Source organism: Salvia miltiorrhiza, chromosome 3 (assembly GCF_028751815.1).
Source record: "Salvia miltiorrhiza cultivar Shanhuang (shh) chromosome 3, IMPLAD_Smil_shh, whole genome shotgun sequence".
NCBI classification, from domain to species: Eukaryota; Viridiplantae; Streptophyta; class Magnoliopsida; order Lamiales; family Lamiaceae; genus Salvia; species Salvia miltiorrhiza.
Window position 1 is genome coordinate 12844372 of NC_080389.1, and position 22353 is coordinate 12866724.

The following is a 22353-nucleotide window of genomic DNA, read 5'->3' on the forward strand; positions in this document are numbered from 1 at the left end:
TTAATCAATTAGTTTAAGTTGTTAGTTTAAGTTGTTTGTTAGAATAATTTATATATGTTGGATGATTTTGTTAAATTAAATGTTATGTGCTATGTGTTTATGAAATGTTATGTTATTATATATATTGTGGGATAGATTTAATCAATTTCTTAAGGATCTTCTCCATTTGGGATAGAAAATGATTATTTCTTAAGGATCTTCTCCCAACAAACGATTGTTTTTAATTTAATTACCCTGATTTTTATTGCTTTTATTTGTATTGTATTATTGCTTCGACATTGGGGGGCCGGGTAGACCTAGTATAGGCTTAGTAAATTAGGACCACTATGGTCACTATAGCTGCTGGTAGAGTCGAGCACTTGGTAGTTAGGATAGTGAGGTTATGCTGTCGAAATTTTGTTAGATTTCAAGTAATTTATTACTCCCTCCGTCCGCCAAAAGTATTCCACTTTGGCTGGACATGGAATTTAATAAAATTGGAGATGATGTTGATAAAGTGGAGAAAGAGTCTCACCACTTTATGAGATGTGTGGTTGAGATTGAATTTGGGGTGGGTTTTTTGTAAATAAAGAGTGTTTGTAAGGATAAAATAGAAAGGTGGATGGTGGGACCATGACTTAAAAAGGAAAGTGGAATACTTTTTGCGGACGCCAAATATAGTAATTGTGGAATACTTTTGGCGGACGGAGGGAGTATATTTTATTTGTTTTTTTCAATTAGAATTTGTAAGAATGAGTGATAATCGTATGTAGATGTACGCGAGATACAATGATCGTACTACATTTGAAACGGGACTTGAGAGTTTCCTTGAGTGGGCGAGAAATCAAACGGTGTACACAGATGGAGAAGGTAACATTAGGTGCCCCTGTAAGAAGTGCAAGAATCAAGCGTATTTAGATGTACCTACGGTCAGAAAATATGTTAGTAGGCGTGGATTTGTCCTGAATTACACAAATTGGGTTTCTCACGGGGAAGCACCGCTGTATATGCCGACAGAACATGTTATAATGGATGGGGATGATGAATCATACAATAACCACGAAAGGATAGTGCATGACCATGCTGGACCTAGTAATTATCAAGATCCTCCAAATCTGGAGCAGCCGCCCAATAATGACGCTCAGCAGATTTATAACATGTTGGATGCAGCGGATACTCCATTGTACGCAGGATGTGACACGTACACACAATTAAGTTGGATGACTCAATTCATGAGCATAAAGGCTGAAAGCCACATGTCAGAGAGGACTTACAGTCAGATGTCTTCGATGATGAAAGCTGCTTTACCGCAGGATAACAACTGTCCAGAAGACTTCTATAGTACGAAAAGAAATCTGCGTGGTTTGGGTTTGCCAGTAGAGAAGATTGATTGTTGTGTTAATAATTGCATGTTGTATTGGGGGAAAACTAGTGAGCTACATAATTGTATGTTCTGTGACCAATCACGATATAAGGAAATTTTGCGTGCATCTGGAAGTTGCCGAAAGAAACAGGTGCCCGCCAAACAGATGCACTATTTTCCCTTGACGCCCCGATTGCAGAGATTGTTTGCATCTCCCACAACTGCTGAAAATATGCGGTGGCATGCGACCTCAACAGACGATGGGATCATACGCCACCCGGCCGACTCTCCGGCATGAAAACACTTGAATTCAGTCTTTCCTGGATTCGCCGAGGAGATCAGAAATGTGAGATTGGGGCTCTCTACTGATGGTTTTGCCCCATTTGCACAATCAGGGCGCCAATAGGCCTGTCCAAAGCTTGCACGCAAGCATTTAAGATGTTTGATAACCCAGACGGGTACACATGGAAGTTGACGCCCCCGGGGATGAAGGATACGTTTTTTGGTGAATTACGGGTACAATTAAATTTATAGTACATATAAATTTATCATATTAAATTGTTAAAATGTTTGATATTAAATTAATTCTCTTTCTTTCAACAGAAAGAGTTTTGTTGGCAGCCCGAGGATGAGCATGACGTGAGGGCCATGTGGGAGAAAAACGCCCGCAAAAGGTACTCCGACATGATGAGCGACTACAAGAAAGAGCTCAAGGAGTGTACCCGCCAAGGGAGAGAGATGTCTAGACCCGCCTGAATGACTCCCGATTTCTGGACTGGACTCCAGGAATACTGGCAGCGTCCCGAGGTTCAGGCTGTTTCTACACGAGCACGTGCCAATCGGATGTCCGAGCCCGATGGGGAGGGTACAAGGATCAGTAGGCACGTGGACGGGTCTCAGTCGACTCGTATCCTGCAGCGGTATATGGTTAATAATTAACAAATAATTAAGTTCATAAGTACATGTATATATATATATATAATATAACTTATTTATCTTATATAATATAATATCTTGACTAATATAACTTATTTATCTTATATAAATGCATGAACAGAACTTGGAGCCTGATTTTCCCCAGGATGCGCCGAACTATGCCACCTTTCTCCGCCTCCACATATACGTCGGAGAGAGATGCAAGAATTGACATAAGTGTTTAAGTTTATTCAAATATTTAGTGAATGTATTTATTTTCTAACAATTATGCATTGTTATGTATGAATTAGCACGAGGTTCATCGACTTGCTGCTGCCACAGGACGAGAGCAGCGGCTAGATGAGGTGTATTTGGATGTGGTACAGCCGGACAGGTCACGGATCTACGGCGTCGGGAGTGCCGGGTAGAGCCAGGCTAGTAGGGGGTCTATCCGCAACACGGGCACTTCTACGGTGTCTCAGCAGCTTTATGAGACACGGATCTCCACGCTGAAGGAGCGCCTGCAGCAGCAGGAACAGGAGTGGGAAGCAGAGAGGGCTGCAAGGGCTGCAATGGAGGCACGATTGGCGGCAGAGCAAGCAGAACGACAAGCCATGCAGGAGCGCATTGCTCAAATGGAGCAGTTTATGAGGATGTATAGTGGTCAGCGAGCTCCATCCCCTGATGATGATGATGATGATGATGCTTAGGTCTCTCCCTGATGATGATGATGCTAGACTTATATTTATGTTTTCAAACAAAATTACATTTGCACTTTATTTTCAAATTTATGTTTTATTGAACTATATATTTCAAGTGTTTTATTAAAACTATATATGTTTTATATATTTATGGCAATGATGATGATGATTGCATTTAACATAAACAAATAAATTCAAATCACATTACAATAACCAAATTAAAACACTTTTAGTGTATTAATGTTTAAAAAAATTTAATAATTAAATATTTTACCGACGATAAAAATAAGGACGAAAACGAACTCGATCAATAATTAACAACATCGTTCAGGTATTATCTCCGCATATTCAAAGATTATAAATATATGAGTGAGCATATAGCATTTAAATGAATTAATAGGTGTAGATATATCAATAATACGAGTGTTCTGTACTGGTGACAACTCGAAAAGAATTTTAAAGTTAAGTGTGCTTGACACAGGCACAAGCAAGATAGGTGACCCACTGGGAAGTCGACCGACTGGGAAGTTCGTCTAAATTATGCAATACTTTATAAATACGGAAATAAATTGTTGATATACAACAAATAAATAAATAAATAAATAAAATAAAATAAAATAAAATAAATAAATTTAAAAAAATTACCGAGGGCAAAATGCCGTCACTAATTACCGACGACATTTGCCCTCGCTAATATCCTGGCCAACTCCGGCGATGCGCCACCGAACGGCGGTGGACATTACTGACGGCGTTAATGCCGCCGCTAATTAGCGACGGCAGCTGCCGTCGGTAATGTTCCGGCAATTCTCCGCCGATCAACGACGGTAAATGCCGACGGCTGTGCCGCCGTTAATTGCCGGCGGCGGCCGATCGCCGTCGGTAATGTTGTTACCGACGAGCCCATTAGCGGCGGCATGTTGCCGATGGCGCCGCCGCCGGTAGCATATTTTACCGGCGGCCGTTCTTTAGAATGCCGTCGGTAATCCTTGGATTTTTTGTAGTGTTAAGGCGAACACTACCATTCAATTAAATATATAATTCATTTAAAAAAATTGTTTAATTTATAAGATTAATTAAAGTTGGTTAAATGTTTTAAACTTTTGAATCGAATCAATATCCTTATATATTTTAGTAATTAATCATAATTTTCATTGGAAAATTTATTCGTTATCTGAAATGGATTCTCTCTTTTGTAGTAGATGCCGAACCTGCTGTGGCCCATTTACTAAGAAGGGGGTGGGCGCAGCAGCTACATGGACCCCTTCCTTTCTGTTGTTGCCAGCGCTTTCCCGGGCCGAGCCAGAATCTTGTAAAGGGCAGGCAAAGCCCGAAGGCTGCTATGCCAAGCCGGCCAAGGGATGACAAAAAGAGGGCACTTTCCTGTGTTGCACTGAAAAAAAGGACCTAAGAGTTGAGCGTCTTCTCTTAGTCTCTTAGGTTTCTTCCTCCCACGCTCGCCGCCCGGCCCGCGTTACAAGCAAGCAATCAATCGGACAAGAAATAGAGTAAGAGAAGAAGAGTGAGTTTGAGCTCGATCAATTAGAAGATGTGCTAGAGTACCTTCTCGACCCCATAGAGCTTAGCCATGTGTAGTTCGAAATGGGCTCGCAAAGCGAAGAATCCTAGGCAGGTGATAGTTGGAGAGGTGACAAAACCCTATGCTTTTCATTACAAAACCAATCAACCGAAAAAAGATGGATTATTTTGTGAAAGAATTTTTGGGCCTATCAAAAGTGGAATTTGTGCTTGTAGCAGTTTGTCTTCGGCTTTATTCACATTATCAAAGATGTTGCCAAAGATATCCTTATTCCCAGTGGCGGAGCCAGGATTTTTTTTGGGGGGGGCTGAACTGTTACGGGGGTTCGGGGGCGGTAGCCCCCGAGAAAATTTTTTTGGGGGCATTCAATACATTTTAGACATTTTTTACTAAAATACAAATATAATAATAAAAATAACAACATTTTCATAGATAATATAGTTCAAAACATTTACTAAAATTTTTTTTGGGGGCATTCAATACATTTTAGATATTTTTTACTAAAATACAAATATAATAATAATAATAATAACAACATTTTCATAGATAATATAGTTCAAAACATTTACTAAAAATTTTTTTGGGGGCATTCAATACATTTTAGACATTTTTTACTAAAATACAAATATAATAATAATAATAACAACATTTTCATAGATAATATAGTTCAACATTTACTAAAAAAAAATTTGGGGGCATTCAATACATTTTAGACATTTTTTACTAAAATACAAATATAATAATAATAATAACAACATTTTTAGACATTATAATTTTTTTTTTTTTTCAAAATTTGGGGGCTCTAGCCCCCCCTAGGCCCCCTGGCTACGCCCCTGCTTATTCCAGATTTTCAGATGCTTTAAGTTTGGTTTTGTCAGAATGTCTTATTCCATTTGGGGGCTAATTTTAGACAACTAGACATTAAATATGCTAATGATGTCGATGTTTTTTTTTTTTGATCGGAAAAGAGAATGACGTCGATGTTATATTGGCCCAACAACTAAATAATTTCCCATAGATAAAAAATCCTGATTAATTACTCTAATCTATGTTGTAAGCAAAAATAATACATATTGTTAACTTGTGGGCTTAACATGATCCTGAATAGGGCCCACCAACCATCCATCACTGGAATAAATAATTATTAATCTTTTATTAAAAAGATGCTTCCGACAAACTAACAATAATCGAGTGCTAAACAATTAATGCTAATCATCTTAATTTGTAAACAAAGTTGAAGTCAGCCTTAGCAGGCCAACTACTCTATATCATTTGTCTATATTTTTTTTAAGTAATGGTAAATAGCCACAGTGTATTGTGGAAGCCAACACACTAATTAAATAGAAAAAAAAAATTTATTTAATATATTTTTGTAAATGAAAAAGGGGTCTAATAATGTGACTGTATTGTGCATATTATAGTAATTTTTTATTTTTCTAAACAAACAAAATAAAAATTACAAAAAATAAAAAAAATAGCTACAATATAGATAATATATTAAAATAATTAAATCGATTTCTTATTTATAAAAATAATTAGTATATCATGTAATACTAATGCTCTTATACTGCAAATAGGGTTATTCATAAAAATAGTCTACACTTTGACTTCATAGTGATTTTTAGCCTGTATTTATAATTATTACAAATATAGCTTGTATTTATCTTTGTGTTCAGTTTATAGCTCGAGTCAAAAAATTTGAAGCTCACATGTATTGCCCGAAGCTGATTTGGCTTAAAATTACATCAAAAATTCAAGCTCCCATCGGCTATTGAAATGCCGTCAGGCCATCTAAGATCTGATCATGAGACCGAGTTTTGTACAATTGACCCGACATCTAACCATCTGACTCTACCTTTCGAACATCTGGAGCGTGATTTTCTTATGAATAAAATAGCTTCCGACAATACACGTCCTCATGAGGCTTCTCTTCTAACCATTAGGTCAAACGTTCGAGTCATCTAGAGAACTATAGTGTGAGTGTGTCTTTTTCTTTCTTTGGGTAATAATTTTTTTTTAAATACACGTCAGTATAAATTTTAACTCGGACTCTAAATTGAACAACAAATATAAGTACATACCATATTTGTTATAATTAGCAGAAAGAGCGTATCTTGTACGCATAATTAATGTTATTTTATTTGATAAAATAAAAAAATATAAATATAATATTTATTATATTAATTTTTCAATGAACAATTTTGTCCATTTAATTCTATTATATATCTCTTACAAAATTTTTGTTAGAGAATCTATTAGTTTATTGCTTCTACTAAATATAATTTATTGGATGGATATATTTATTTATAAGCCTTATCAATAGCTATAGATATATATCACATCGATTTAGTGTAATATAGAATGAATTAACATATTCATATAAATATATAATATGTAAAATAACCTAAAAATAAAATATGTTATAGGGGTAAAATATGCAATCCACATGTTATGCCAATGCTCTTTTTCTATTAGTGTAGATTATAAATTCGGGCTAAAAAGTCACCGTAGGTTAAAGTTCTCGCTATGTGTTAAGAATAACATTTAATATATCCATTAGGCCAATTTAATTTTCCAAAACAAGATTATATGTTTAAACAATAGCAAGTTGTTGCCATTTCCATGACTTCTACAATTTAAAATCAATGCACACTGCATACTTTTGAAGAAAACCAAAGTCATAGGTATAATCTCAGATCTATCAAATATGGCAGCGGAGGCGGCGATCTCAGCTGCAGTCGAACTGCTGGGCGATCAGCTGATCCAGAAAGTTAAATCCCTACGAGGCGTAGAGGGAAAGGTGGAGTTGCTGAGAGAGGAGCTGAAGAGGATGCAATCCTTTCTCAAAGACGCCAACAAAAAGCAATTTGAAGATGAGAGGGTGCGTAATTGGATCTCGGATATCAGAGAGTTAGCTCAAGATGCCCAAGATACGATCGAGATGTTCCTTATCAATGTTGAAAATTCAAGGAATAGGAATTTTCTTAAAAAATACGCTAGCTTCGCCAAGCGTATGCACCAGCTCGACAAAATTGGAGATGAGATTGAGTCGATCCGAGCTAGGCTTGATGCCATTGACAAAAGCCGCGAGAGGTACGGGATCAAGGATCTCGGAGACGCAGCCGAGTCGGCATCGAGATGGGAAGTTGAATCGCGGCGGCGGTTGACTCCTTGGCAAAAGGACGAACACCTTGTGGGCGTTGAAGATGATGTGAAAACGCTGCTGCAAGAATCAATTCTGTGTGAGAAGAAAGGGCTTTGTATTGCATTTTTAGAGGGCATGGGCGGGATCGGGAAATCAACACTCGCCCGGGAAATATACAACCACCCCGACGTCGTTGCTGGTCCATTTGATCGCCGTGGTTGGGTTGTGGTGTCGAGTGAATTTACACCACTAGAGACGATCAAGCAGTTTCTCTTGCAGCTGCAAAGGTCTGAAGAAGATAAACAAAAGCTGCTTGACGAAATCAAGAAACTGGAGGAGTCGATCAAGGATAAGCTGTTCCTCCAAGACGAGCTTAAACAAATGCTTCATAAGCAATTGGAGGGCAAATCATATTTCATAGTTCTCGATGATGTTTGGGAGAAACAACATTTAGAATCTCTCATCATTGCTTTCCCAAATCAACAAGGTAAATACAATATTTCCTATTCTAATTTCTTATGGATCTTATGTCATCCAAGCTGTATACCTTGTTACATGTGTCGTATCTTATACCTTACCTTTTACCTATGGTATGAAGAAATCTCATACATTTACAGTTACCTACGGTACCCTTACCTCTTGTATGGAAAAATCTCATACATTTATTGTACATTTGTTTACCGTACTTTCATGATATACTAAAGTAATCGATACACTGAAATAGATAAAATTTGGTACAATTGGTTTTTTGTTCAGTAATTTGGAGATTACTTATATTCTAAAGTTAGATGAGTTTTTAAAAAATTATTTTTAGAATATTTTTTCAACCATATCCATCGTCACCAGTTCTATAAGAAAAATTAAGTTTAGAAATTACATTCAACAACTTTAGGCAAATTCTCCTTTGCATCCCGTTGTACGTGCAACCCGATCTGGCCCCGGCTCGGTCCAATATTCTTTTTCGGCCCCTACCTGCTTTGGTCCATTCAAGAAAATATCATTTTTTATTAAAAATATAAGTATATATTTGCATACATTAAAATGTTATTTGTAATATATCATTTATTTTTATACGAAGTATTATTTACTTTTATAAAAATATCATTTGGGAGTAACATTTACATTTTTAAAAAATTATGAATTGTTATTAAGAAAAATATCATGATTTCATTTACTATTTATAAAAGTGACATTTGTTGTTAATAAAAGTATAATTTGTTGTTTGTAAACTTATCATTTATGTAGATCGAGGCAAAAAAATAAAAAAAGGGGCCAGGTTGGGTCAAGCTATCCGGGTCGGGTAGGATTCGTCTGCATGGTGCAGACGGGTGTACCAGCTCACAACTTTATTGATTGTTGCCTAAATCTACTTACACAACGATATTACAAATTTACAATCATTGAATAAAATGCTCACATATAGACCTTATTTTTAAATTTTGTAACATATAGTCATCTTTCTTAAAAACACTGAAAGTTACAGTCGTGTTTTAACAATTAGCTCCCAAATTTGGACATTTTTTTTGTTATGTACTTTCACTTATTTTCAAACATAGATACAATCATACAAACAAACTAAGAGTTACATGAGTGGTGGAACCATTGAATTGTTGTGTGTTAATCAGTTGTTGCTCTGATGGACAGATAAAGCATGTAGATTATTGGTAACAACTCGCAACAAGATTATTACAAAGTATGATCAATACGTGCACAAGATGAAGGTTTTAGACTCCAAAAAGAGCTGGGAATTGTTGTTGAAGAAGGCATTCATTGGTAGCACAATTGGCAAATGTCCAGAAGAATTCGAGAGTGTGGGCATACAAATCTTGGAAAAATGCCATGGTCTACCATTAGCTATCAGCATGGTAGGAGGTTTACTCGTGGGAACACAAACCAAGAGTGGATGGGAACAAGTTCTTACCCAAATAAACTCTTATTTGGGAAGGACTGACAACGGCGTATCAACAATTTTGGAGTTGAGTTATCAGAATTTGTCTCCCCAATTAAAATCATGCTTCTTGTGTCTAGCCTTTTTCAAAGAAGACTTTACTATCCCAACAAAAAGGCTGGTAAACATATGGGATGCACAAGGCTTGATCCAACAGGAAGGAAGCAGAACAACTGATGAGATAGCAAGAGGTTATATAAATGAGTTGATCAATCGAAACATGCTTCAAATTCAAGATCTAAACATGAATGATCAAGTGAAAAGTTGTCGCCTTCATGATCTTGTTCGCGAGGTTTGCTTAAGAAAAGCAAAGGAGGGAATAGGTCTGGAGATAGTAAAGGACGAGGAGGGGATTTCATCAGAATCACCATATAAACCTCGCCATCGTGTTGTCTACGGCAAAAATCTTGAGACTTCCTCGTCGAATCGAAATAAGCACGTACGCTCTCTTTTCCTACTCTACGTCCCCAGTGTCGACAATAATTATATTACCACTCCATCTCATTATTGGAAGAGCTATCAACTCCTTAAGACACTTGAGCTTGACGGCTTTACCTTTGATAGATTACCCCACTCTTTTCGGTCATTGGTTGGATTGAAGTGCCTGAGAATATACAAATCTGACAAATCTGACCTTACCTTAATGAAGCTCCCAAGCTGGCTTGATCATCTTAAAAACCTCGAGGTTGTTGACTTGAAATTATGCATAGTATATTTCCCAAGACTAGTTTCATTGAAAATGAGCAAGCTACGTCACTTTAGTGCAAATATTGCCCGTGGACCGACAAAGATAAACATGTGGAAAAATATTGAGTGTTTGAGATTCATAGACCACAAGGCTTGGATGAAGTGCATATCAACTCTAACGAGTAATTGCTATCTTCGGGAACTAGGCATACGATTTTATGATCAGATAGAGCGTGAAGAGTTGATCAAAGTGAGAGCGTCGTTGGAGAAGATGCAGAACCTTGTCATACTTCACTTAAACGTGCTTTATCGTGAAGGTACTGATATATCATTAGCTGTGCCGCAGCTCGCCAATCTCACCAAACTTAAACTGCAAGGTAAGATGCCCAAATGTCCAACTGCGAGTATGTTCCCTCCAAATCTTTCTCACCTCACGTTGATTGGTTCCGAGCTACATGATGATCCGATGGCAGAGCTGGGTAAGCTTCCAAAGCTGTTCTTCCTCAAGATACAATATATCGCTTACGTGGGCGAAACGATGCTAGTTTTGTGCGACGGGTTCCCCTGCCTCGAAGCCCTGGTCTTTCGAAATTTGTTTGCACTGAAGGGCGTCTTCATAGAAGAAGGTGGAATGCCGAAGCTCAAACATCTCCGAATCCGTCATTGCCCCAATCTCAAGACTAGGAAACTGCCGCAACACATCAACATATTTACTGAATAAACTCAAGCTTACTTTGCTTATCTTTTGTTATTCCTATGTATATGTTTAATAAGAAATGGAATGTTTTTTTAATATTCATACAATTTGACCCATTTGTATATCGACTTATTGAACTTGTGTGTGAGAGGTAGTATATAATTTTGGTGAAAATTATATAATTTCTACTTATTCCTACTCCATACCTTGCAGCCTCACTTTAGATCGGGCTGTTAATTTAATGGACGTTTGAGGTGTCGATGAATACGCCCTTAATTATTATCCCTTATATTTGTACTTTTTCATATTTTACTATCTTACCTTTAAGGGTGCGTTCTCTTTGGTTGTAAATTTATCATGAGAAAATGAATGATAAACAAAATTTCACTCTTTAAATCCTTCTTTTCTTTTCCCACATTTTCTACTTGACCCTTACTCATTCCTCATTTACACTACAAAAGAGGGATAATATTATCCCTCCAAAAATGGTGTGATAATTAACAGATGGGATCCTCTGTCCCAGAATATTGTGTGTACCACGTGTACCACTCTTCATTTCTTTGTTTTATAAATTGTTTTTTATAAAAATAAAAATTATTATTATATTATAAACTATAATTAGTATTTATCATTGAAAAATTAAAATTTAAAAAATTATATACCCTAACTTTGAATTAATGAACCCAAATAATCTATTATTAATTCAAATAAATATAAAAAAATAATTATAAATCCTAAATGGATGAATGAACCCTTGTTAATTATCTATATATTATATAAAAACATAATAAATTAAAATTGAATAAAAAATAATTTAAAAATATAAAGAAATGAAGAGTGGTACATGTGGTACACACTATATTTTGGGACAGAGGATCCCATTTGGATAATTAATATTATCCCTCATTTGTAGTGTAAATGAAGAATGAGTAAGGGTCAAGTAGGAAATGTGGGAAAAGAAATGAAGGATTTAAATGGTGAAATTTTGTTTATCCTTCATTTTCCCATGATAAATTTACCACCAAAGAGAACGCACCCTAAATTGTTGAAAAAATGATGGATAAATATCCAAGAGTGTCAAAATAAATGACAATTGCACAACAATTAAAGTTTGAGGAGCATCTAGCAAAGGAGGAAGAGTTAGTTATAACCAACTCATTACACTCAATTCTGCAGCTCATTTTTCTCTATGCCGACTATGCGCGTGTATCACTTATGTATATATTCTGTTGTTTAGATTTGTATAGGAGCTGATGAGATTTCGTTAAGAGAATATACTGGAGAGAGAAGAGTTCATCAAGAGAGGAAAGATCTGGAGTGGATACTCTTGTATTGTTCATCTTCAAAGCGTAACCTTGTAAAACCTAATTCAATCTAATATATATAGTGACTCTGCCGTGGACGTAGGCTTTTGCTGAACCACGTACATCTCGTGTTCATAGTTTGATAGGGTGTTGAGTTTCTTGTTTGTGTTAAAGCTCAAGTTCAAGATCGGTATCTGTTCTTAACAAGGAAAAACCATGAGACTATAGTTTAGTATAGAATTTTGCTCCTGCCTCCATGATTATCTTTTGCATTTTTGCCCATTAATGATTGCAGACAGAAGATATGGAAAATGAGGTTGTTGGGTATCTTCGCCTAGCCAGGGTTACACCTAGGGGTGAGCATCGGTTCGGTTCGGTGCAAAACCGAACCAAAAACTCAAAACCGAAAATCGAACCAACTGTGAAAATTGAAACCGAACCGCACCAATAGGGGGCCCGGAACCGAACCGAAACCGAACCGGTAAAACCGTCGGTTTCGGTTTGGTGCACCGAACCGAAATGTGCAGTTTTTTTTTTGCTTTTTTTCGAAATTACCTATTAAAAATGGTAAAAAAATGCACAAATTTCAAATGTCAAATCCCCAATACACAGTAGGATCTAAGCGTGAATTTAAAGCTGTATCAAGATTCTTAGAAAGTAACAAGTGGAACAATACACAATAGGATCTAAGCGTGAATTTAAAGCTGTGGTCGTTCCCCGCAATGTAAAAGAACTTCAATGCAGTGGAAGAATCAACATTTTTATGAATTTCCCAGAAAAATCAAACTTCTAGAACACCCAAATAGCCTACCACCTTACCTTTGTTGGAAACGGCTGCTGCTGAGGAGTCGCCAGACGGAGGCGTCGAGGCCAAAGAAGGCGCTGAGGAGTCGCCGGACGGACGGGGGCTAGGCTGTCGCGCCTGGGCAGGGGTCAGGGGACGAGGACGGCAGTCGGCAGCAGGGGACGAGGATGCCTACACACGCGCCGACGATCGCCGGACTGCCGGAGACGGAGGGGCCGGAGGACAGATCTGGGAGGGAGTGGCGCGCAGAGAGACAGAGTGTAGAATGGGAGGGAGCGGCGCGCAAAGAATGGAAGACTTAGGGTTTCTTAGTTTAGGCTAAAAATAAAATTAAATATATTATAAAATATAAATATTTAATAAAATATTAATATTAGTCGGTTCGGTTCGGTGCAAAACCGAACCAAAACTTCAGAACCGAAACCGAATCGAATTTTTTCGGTTTTTGAATTTTGGAACCGAACCGACCACCAATAGAATTGGCACCGAACCGCACCAATACGGTTCGGTTTTGACTATCGGTTCGGTTTCTGCTCACCCCTAGTTACACCTCTTGTTTCCCGAACCTCCTGTCTTCCCCACACGTACTCAAGTACTTTGGATCTTCGTCTTCTTCTTCTCCTTTGCAGACAACGACTTCGCTTCTCTGGAAGACTTGGCTTCGCTGCTCTGACACTCGACTTCGCTGCTCTAGCCTTTGCCGACTTCGCTGCTCTGGCAGCTTCGACTCCTCTGCTCTGGCAGTTTTGACTCCTCTGCTCTGGCACTCGTCGACTTCGCTGCTCTGGATCCACTTCGCTGCTCTGCACAAACAGGGAAGAAAGCAAGCAAGTAAAAGGAACAACAGGAGACCAAAAGGAAGAGAGAAAAGAAAAGGAAATCAGAGGAAACTCGAGTTTGGGAAAAATGTGTCCTTGGGACACTTTGGCTCAGATTTTTCCCACAGTAGGCAGGGCCCTTCCAACAGCTCAATGATCACGGCTCAAGGGGAATACGAGAAACAGATCAGCACCCCAATCTCGATTGCACAGCCACCAGCAGCAGGAATCCGATGGACAGGATTCCGATGGCTTGCACACCCACAAAGTATCACCAAACCAGGAAACCGATGGACAGGAATCCGGTGATACAAGCACTCAATCGAAGCGAAGTTCACACCCACAGTCACCAATCAGGAAACCACGAACAGGAATCCGACGACACTTCAAGATGGAATAGCAGAGCCTTCTGAGTCAAACAGTGTGTGAAAACTTCCTTACGATTGAAAGACTTGCAGCAGGGATAAAAAGGAGTGGAGGTCATTGGGAAGGAGGGTAGAGCATTGAAGTCGGAGGTGGGGATCGAGGAGACGGGCGGCGGAAAGATGGAGCGGCGCAGATGAGTAAGGATGAGGGGAGTAAATCTGAAGGGCAGTGGGCTTAGGGTTTGGGAAATGGGCTGGGGAAGTGATTTGGGCCAGAGGGGTTATTGATAATTGGGCCAACTCTCCACAATCCACCTTTGGCACAATGATCATTAAGTCACCAGGGAAGAGCCTGCCTTTGATTTGAGCTTATCATCACAGCCATTTTTACTATCATTCTATCACAAAGACAAGACAATAGAGGGTGAGAAAAATATTATACATATTTAACTCAATCTCAACACCAGAGACCAACCCAGGGGAAATCACCACATTCTCAAACCAGGAAGGTTATCATTGAAGACACAACAGAACGCACACACATGCAGAGGAGAGAGACAGACACAGAACAGAGCAGAGCACACACATGCGACGACAGAGAAGAATAGAGCTTGACGACAGACCAGAGAACAGACACAAAGCAAAGCAGAACAGAAACACATAGCAGAGCAGGAAGGCCGACAAGAACAGAGCTCGAGGGACCAGAGCAGAGCTCACGACAACAAACCAGAGCAGAGCACAGAGCTCAGACGCACAAGGCACACACACACAGAGCAAAGAAAACATGCAGAGCACACAAAGACAGAGAGCAAAGGGAAACAACAGGAAGCACATAAACGACTAACAACAAGAAGACAAACCAGCACAACAAGAAAATAAAGAAGGAAACAGACATGGACCTAAAGATCAGCAAAACTTGTTCTTATCCTTATAAAACCATTTGTATTCAACAATAGAGCAGTTATCCGGTTTTTCAACAAGAACCCAAGTATTGTTATTATGCAAAGAGTTCATTTCAGAGTTCATAGCATCAAAGAGGGAGCTTGGTTCAAAAAGATCAACATTGGGTTTATTCATAACAGGCTCAAGTCCAAGCGCATCATGCATGATTGGTTCATTGTCAACCTCAGGGTTTGCATCCAAAATGGGTAGAGGATCCACCTCAAAAGAAACAGTGGGGGTAAGCTCATTCTTGTTTTGATCAACAACATTCAGATTCTCCACCTTACTTGGAGCAGCAGACTGTGAGGATTCAGCCAAATATGGAAAGATAAGTTCATTAAACACCGCATCCCTACTGATGTAAGTTTTAAACCCAGGGACAGACCTATCCCACAACCTATAGCAGTTGTTCATGACGAATGCAGATGCAACACTTAGTGAAGCAGAGCATAGGGCAAACCAGCCACACAACAAAAAATGGTCAAGAAGACCACAAGGAGACCACAACTGAAGTTGCAGAGCAGAGGAGAGCCCAGTTGTAACATCCGGCATTTTCACTACAGTATACTATATATTATTAATATTATTTGGGCCAGTCTTTGTTAGTATATGGAAGGAGTTGAGTTACATGGAGACTTATAGCTATAGCAGTCCAAATCCTTTATTATTTCAAGTTGGATCAGGCTATTATTTTAGAAGCCCAAATTATATTAATAAAAGAGATGGGCTAAGATTTTAATTTATACTAAGAGCCCAATTATTCAATTAATTCTGAAGCCCAAAGCTTATCATATGGGCTAGTTGTTTTATTATATAGAAAGAAGTCCAAGTCCAATCCTTTATATCATTAGTAAAGCAATTAACTTTTAATTAGATTTAAGACATTAATTAGAGTTGTTAAGTCAGATTAGCTAACAGAAGGACGCGTAGCTTGTAACTTTTACGCAGCTGCTTCACATCAACCGACTCAAACCAGTATATCTTGAGTAGCCTCAGTAATTCCGTTTTGTTTCCATTCTGCAAATCTTAAAACACGCAGCAATCATCCATTCAAGCACACATCCTCCACAGCAGACATCAAAGAAGGTAGTCTTTCTTCCAATACAGTAGATTCTTTATGTAAAGAAAAGACATAGCTACACATAAGCATAGTGATAGTAACGATACAGTATTGTTTCCTCACCATCAAAATCTCAGTTTTACAATAAGCAATAAAGGAAAATAGGTTTATAACATATAAAAAATTGGATCTTGAGCAGTAGACGAACTGGAGATCCCTTGAATCATCGATTCCTGAAATGGAAAATAGTTTGAGACTTATTAGTTTGAGGAAGTAAAAATCTGAGAATTAGATGGATAAAAGGGAAAGAAGAACAGGGACGGTAGCAGCGGCAGTCGCGAGCCACCACGGCGGGGCGCAGCTGATGGCGATGACCGCCGGTGCTGCCCGCGCTACGGCGGCCCACGGTGGCTGGCAACAGAGAGATAGAGACAAAGATACAGAGACATAGAGATAGAGGAGAGAGACAAGGGGGAGGCAGAGCAAACGAGGAAGAAAAGAGGAGTAAGGGCGGCGCCGGCGCTGCTACGCAGCCACGGCTCACGGCGGCCGCCGCGAACAGGGCTGAGAGAGAGAGATCGAGAGGGGAAGAGTGAGAGAGACTGAGAGGGAGGATATAGAGAGAAGAAGAGAGATAGGGGACTTACCTGAGGCAGGGAGTTCGAGGGAGAGAGCAGAGACAGAAGTAGAGAGAGAAACAGGGACTTACCTGGAACAGAGGAGGCGGCGGCGTGACAGAGACGACGGCGGGGCGGTAGGCTTCGCCGGAGAGACGAAGTCCAGAGGGGATGAAGAGAGGTAGAAACCCTAGGTTGAATTGATTTTAGAATTTGGGAATTAAATGTAGGAAGGAGAGGGAAGAAAGCGGAAGGGGAGAAGATGCGTCAGCCTCGCGGTGCCGGAAGCGGCGCGAGCCGGCGACGCTCGCCGGAGAAGGGGGGAGAGAGAGGCGGCCGAGAGAGGGAGCGAAGAGAGGGAGAGATGTCTGCGTAGGGAAAAAATAGAAAACAGAGAGAGATTAACTTGTTTTATGTTTTAAAGAAAGTTATTAATTTTAAATTATTTGAATCTGAAAATAGTTAATTGGGCTCAAACTAGTAATTGGGTTTAAGCTGGTACTTGGGCCTATTAATATCAATGGGATTAGCAATAATAAATTGTGTTGGACCTTGGGAGTATATAAGATGATAGAATCAATTTGTTAAGTTGGGCCATTAATTTATTTGATTGAACTCAATAGTGTTTTAATTTAAGCTTAATAAGCTTAAATGAAGGATTATTAGCTAATAATTAGTTTGATTTATTAAATTGGCCTAAACATGTAGAATTATTTTAGTTCATTAAGATTAATTTATACATAAATCATATGTGTTTATGTATAAATTAGACAATATATATTATTTTCAGTTGATAGCTACTTATTAAATTAGAGCGAGTGGAGTTATGATTAACGCCATAGTTACGATTATCGTAGTTTAAGTTGTGGTTTAGATAATATGTTGGTATTTATTGATAAGTTCACCAGGTAGCAACCAGTCATCATTTCATAAGTTCCAATAGAACTATCACCTTAAAACCAACATAAGTATTCTTTTCAAGTCAAATCCATATCATGTTCTCATTATTTATTAGTCAGTTATTCATAATGAAGGTCAAAATACAAGGGAAAAAGGTGAAGCATTAGTTCAGAATCACTTGTGTCGTCAGACCACGATCAGGTGGGCTTTCTAAACTCAAAATCTGAAGTGCACACTATTTCATGATGTTTACATGAATGAAGTTATATATTAAAGTTATTGACTTGCCAAAATTTTATGAGTTTGTATGATACCTATCTGGCACAAGTAGTTAATCGAATTCGGATCCTGTTCTATCCAGATGTTAGACAGGATTAGTGTACACAAGGGACCGTGAGCCGATCTAGCATATCGGCCGGCCTAGGACCGTGAGCCGGTTTAGCGTATCGGTCGGTCTAGGTCCGTGAGCTGGTTTAGCTATCGGCCGGTCTAGGACCGTGAGCCGGTTTAGCGCATCGGCCGGTCAGTGACCGTAGAAGGTGGCCACCTTCTCGGCACACAGTTATCATTGCAGATATGGTATAGTACAAAGAAGTATGTCTGCAGACGCATATGAAGTTTATGATAATTACAGATAAGTTTTACAGTTTTGGCGTGCACAGGTTATTTAAATAAAACTCCTGTGTGATGCTTGAGATGGCAAGTTCAATATATAGCTCTAAGAGCAAGCTTTAAAGTTATTTCGGCATGTGACCATTGAGTACCTTTTTAGTACTCAGCCCTGCATATGTTTTCTAAATGTGCAGGTTAAGCTGTGATGCAGATGGATGTCAGCAGAGCAAAGCTTTTGGTATATAAGTACTAAATTAGGCTCAGGATTCCATGTCTTCATACATGTAATCCACTTAAGCTATTCCGCTGCAACGCTTAGTGCGTTTTACTTTAATGATGTGTTGCAAAAATTTCAAACTACTAGCTTTGAGATTATGCCACGTGATACTTAGACAACTTGTCATTATATTATTGTAAGTTGTCTACTCAGGAGTTTTAAGAAAAGATTGCTTATGATTACCAAATATTTTGGTAATTCATCGTTAGAGAGGGTTCATTATTATTATTTAAATCTCTTTTCTTTTGCATTTTCTTACTCTATTTTCAGTCACACTTTTTCCCGACTTAACTATTCACTAGCTTAGGTCGGGCTGTGACACCAGTTCTCAGCACAGTTTGAACTGTGGAGCAAGGATTCACACTGGTCACCTCAGGGGTTCCAACAAAGACTATCTCAGTCAAAAAGAAAACAAAACTCTCAATCTGAGAGAGTTTTACAAGGTACACAGTACCAACCAAAGCACATAGAACGCAGAAACAAGGCAAACAAGGAGGCACACACAGCTACACTAGATAAACCCCTTTCTCTCTTGCTTTCCAGGATACTCGCACGAGGAGACTTCTTTAAAGAAGAATCCAGACGAACTGGACCAAGGCAAGAGGGAACTCACTTGGCTTGGAATACCAAGGGTTTTTCGAGATGTAGAACAACAAGCGGAAGCATAAAAGCACAGGATCGCAAGATACCAGAAACTCAGCAAGCAAAAGCAAGCAAAAAAGGGAAAAGCAGCAGGCAACACCAACCCTAGAATCTAGGAGTTTCAGGTTTAAGCCAATTTACCAGAGCCGCCTTCCCAGGAAGGGGAGAGGCCGGTCTTACCTTGTTTCTTGCTCGTCGGGAGCGAGAATGGCGCAGCCAAGGGGCGGCGGGGTGGGTAAGATGTGTTCGGAGGGTGCCCTGGCTAGGTCACCGTGGCTCTGATACCACTGTTGGGTATCTTCGCTTAGCCAGGGTTACATCTCTTGTTTCCCGAACCTCCTGTCTTCCCCACACGTACTCAAGTACTTTGGATCTTCGTCTTCTTCTTCTCCTCTGCAGACAACGACTTCGCTGCTCTGGAAGACTTGGCTTCGCTGCTCTGACACTTGACTTCGCTGCTCTAGCCTTTGCCGACTTCGCTGCTCTGGCAGCTTCGACTCCTCTGCTCTGGCAGTTTTGACTCCTCTGCTCTGGCACTCGTCGACTTCGCTGCTCTGGATCCACTTCGCTGCTCTGCACAAACAGGGAAGAAAGCAAGCAAGTAAAAGGAACAACAGGAGACCAAAAGGAAGAGAGAAAAGAAAAGGAAATCAGAGGAAACTCGAGTTTGGGAAAAATGTGTCCTTGGGACACTTTGGCTCAGATTTTTCCCACAGTAGGCAGGGCCCTTCCAACAGCTCAATGATCACGGCTCAAGGGAAACAGGAGAAACAGATCAGCACCCCAATCTCGATTGCACAGCCACCAGCAGCAGGAATCCGATGGACAGGATTCCGATGGCTTGCACACCCACAAAGTATCACCAAACCAGGAAACCGATGGACAGGAATCCGGTGATACAAGCACTCAATCGAAGCGAAGTTCACACCCACAGTCACCAATCAGGAAACCACGAACAGGAATCCGGCGACACTTCAAGAAGGAATAGCAGAGCCTTCTGAGTCAAACAGTGTGTGAAAACTTCCTTACGATTGAAAGACTTGCAGCAGGGATAAAAAGGAGTGGAGGTCATTGGGAAGGAGGGTGGAGCATTGAAGTCGGAGGTGGGGATCGAGGAGACGGGCGGCGGAAAGATGGAGCGGCGCAGATGAGTGAGGATGAGGGGAGTAAATCTGAAGGGCAGTGGGCTTAGGGTTTGGGAAATGGGCTGGGGAAGTGATTTGGGCCAGAGGGGTTAATGATAATTGGGCCAACTCTCCACAGAGGTGAAGAGCAAGGATTCCATTAAAGGTATTGGTGAAACGAGAAACCAACACCTAAACTAGAAAGCATTAAACGACACCGGAATTACGTGGTTCGGTCGAGAAGACCTACGTCCACGGGGGTTTTGGGGGTTTTTCCACTATAATCGAGAGAGTGTTTTACACTTTACAAGTTGTGTACTAAGAAAAATGACTGTCCCCCTCTAATCTATGCATCAAGGCCCTATTTATAAGCATGAATATAAACCTAAGGCCCTTGGGCCCATTAGACCCCTAAAGCCCATTAGCCCAATGAATCAAGCCCAAGCCCCGTTATTCTAATCTACATCTTGAAATTGAGCCATCAGAGCTGGAAAATGGAGCCGAGCTGAGCCAAGCTGAGAGTCGGGGCAATCCTGTATCAAATATTAGAAATAACCACAATAACAAATGTAACTAGAAATATTCCCGTTATGTTTAACACAGCGCTGGTGCATATTTCAGTCCTCATCAGCTACTCCCCCTAGTCTGGTTGAACCGGGTATTCTTCGTGTTCAGCCAGCGAAGTATTGTTAAAGCCAGCGCTGTGTTGTTTTCCTTAATCCTTGCAAATCATGAAGACATAAGAGTTTTAATACTTTAAGAAAGCAAAGATAAGCATTTTCCCCTTGACTTTGGAATTTGTAGTTCCAAGTTAGATTTCCTTCTTGTTTGTTGAATGTTGACAAAGATAAATAATTTCCATTTCTTTGGGCGCATAAGAAGACCATCGCTGAGAATACCCCATATTGAATATTTTGCATAGATAAGCAATATAAATGCTTTATGTTGGATGAATCAGAAGACCATTGCAAGAATACCCGAATAACATAAGAGGACCCATGTCGAAGTTGAGAAATATGATACTCTGATCATGTGAGAAAACCCATCATAAATATTTATCGAGTCTGAACAATATACCCTGTTGTTGAGCGCGTAAGAAATCCAGCGCGTGAGAAGACCAATAGATAATCCGCGTGTAAGAAAACCAACGACAGAGGATTGAAATCCCGGCAGAGCATTAAAATCCCGACAGAGGATTGAAATCCCGGCAGAGCATTGAAATCCCGGCAGGGGATTGAAATCCCGACAGGGCATTGAAATCCCGGCAGAGGATTGAAATCCCGGCAGAGCATTGAAATCCCGGCAGATGATTGAAATCCTGACAGGGCATTGAAATCCCGGCAGAGGATTAAAATCCCGGCAGGGCATTGAATCCACGGACGGCGGCAGGGCATAAGAATCATGGACGGCGGCAGAGCATTGGGATCACGGACGGCGGCAGAGCATTGGGATCACGGACGGTGGCAGAGCATTGGGTATCACGGACGATGGCAGAGCATTGGGGTCTCGGACGGTGGCAGAGCATTGGGATCACGGACGGTGGCAGAGCATTGGGATCACGGACGGTGGCAGAGCATTGAGGTCACGGACGGTGGTAGAGCATTGGGGTCACGGATGGTTGCAGAGCATTGGGATCACGGACGGTGGCAGAGCATTCCTCTGCTGCTTCCCTCCTTTGTATGCAGTCCTTTGCTGCTTCCCATCCAAGCATTCCTCTGCTGCTTCCCTTCCAAGCATTCCTTTGCTGCTTTCCATCCAAGCTTGAACATTCTGCGCGGAGCATGGAGGACCCGGGGGGTGCAACCAACTTTCGTGGCTTACGATTAAATAGTAACCCTCTGCGCGGAGCATGGAGGACCCGGGGGGTGCAACCAACTTTCGCGGCTTACGATTAAATAGTAATACTCTGCGCGGA

At 40.1% G+C, this 22353-nt stretch overlaps 1 protein-coding gene and 1 long non-coding RNA gene across 2 annotated transcripts; one reads left to right on the plus strand and one right to left on the minus strand.

Annotated features, from left to right (window-relative positions):
- Nucleotides 1-7108: 7108 nt before the first annotated feature.
- LOC131017506 (disease resistance protein RPH8A-like) lies at nucleotides 7109-11094 on the plus strand. The gene is made up of 2 exons (XM_057946262.1): nucleotides 7109-8127; nucleotides 9285-11094. The coding sequence occupies exons 1-2, from the start codon at nucleotides 7203-7205 to the stop codon at nucleotides 10994-10996; spliced, it is 2637 nt and encodes an 878-aa protein (XP_057802245.1). The 5' UTR covers nucleotides 7109-7202; the 3' UTR covers nucleotides 10997-11094.
- Nucleotides 11095-16298: 5204 nt separating this feature from the next.
- On the minus strand, nucleotides 16299-17438 carry LOC131017653 (uncharacterized). The gene is made up of 2 exons (XR_009099749.1): nucleotides 16976-17438; nucleotides 16299-16499 (listed from the first exon to the last, which is right to left on the minus strand). It is a non-coding gene; the product is annotated as an uncharacterized LOC131017653 (long non-coding RNA).
- Between the last annotated feature and the right edge of the window lie 4915 nt (nucleotides 17439-22353).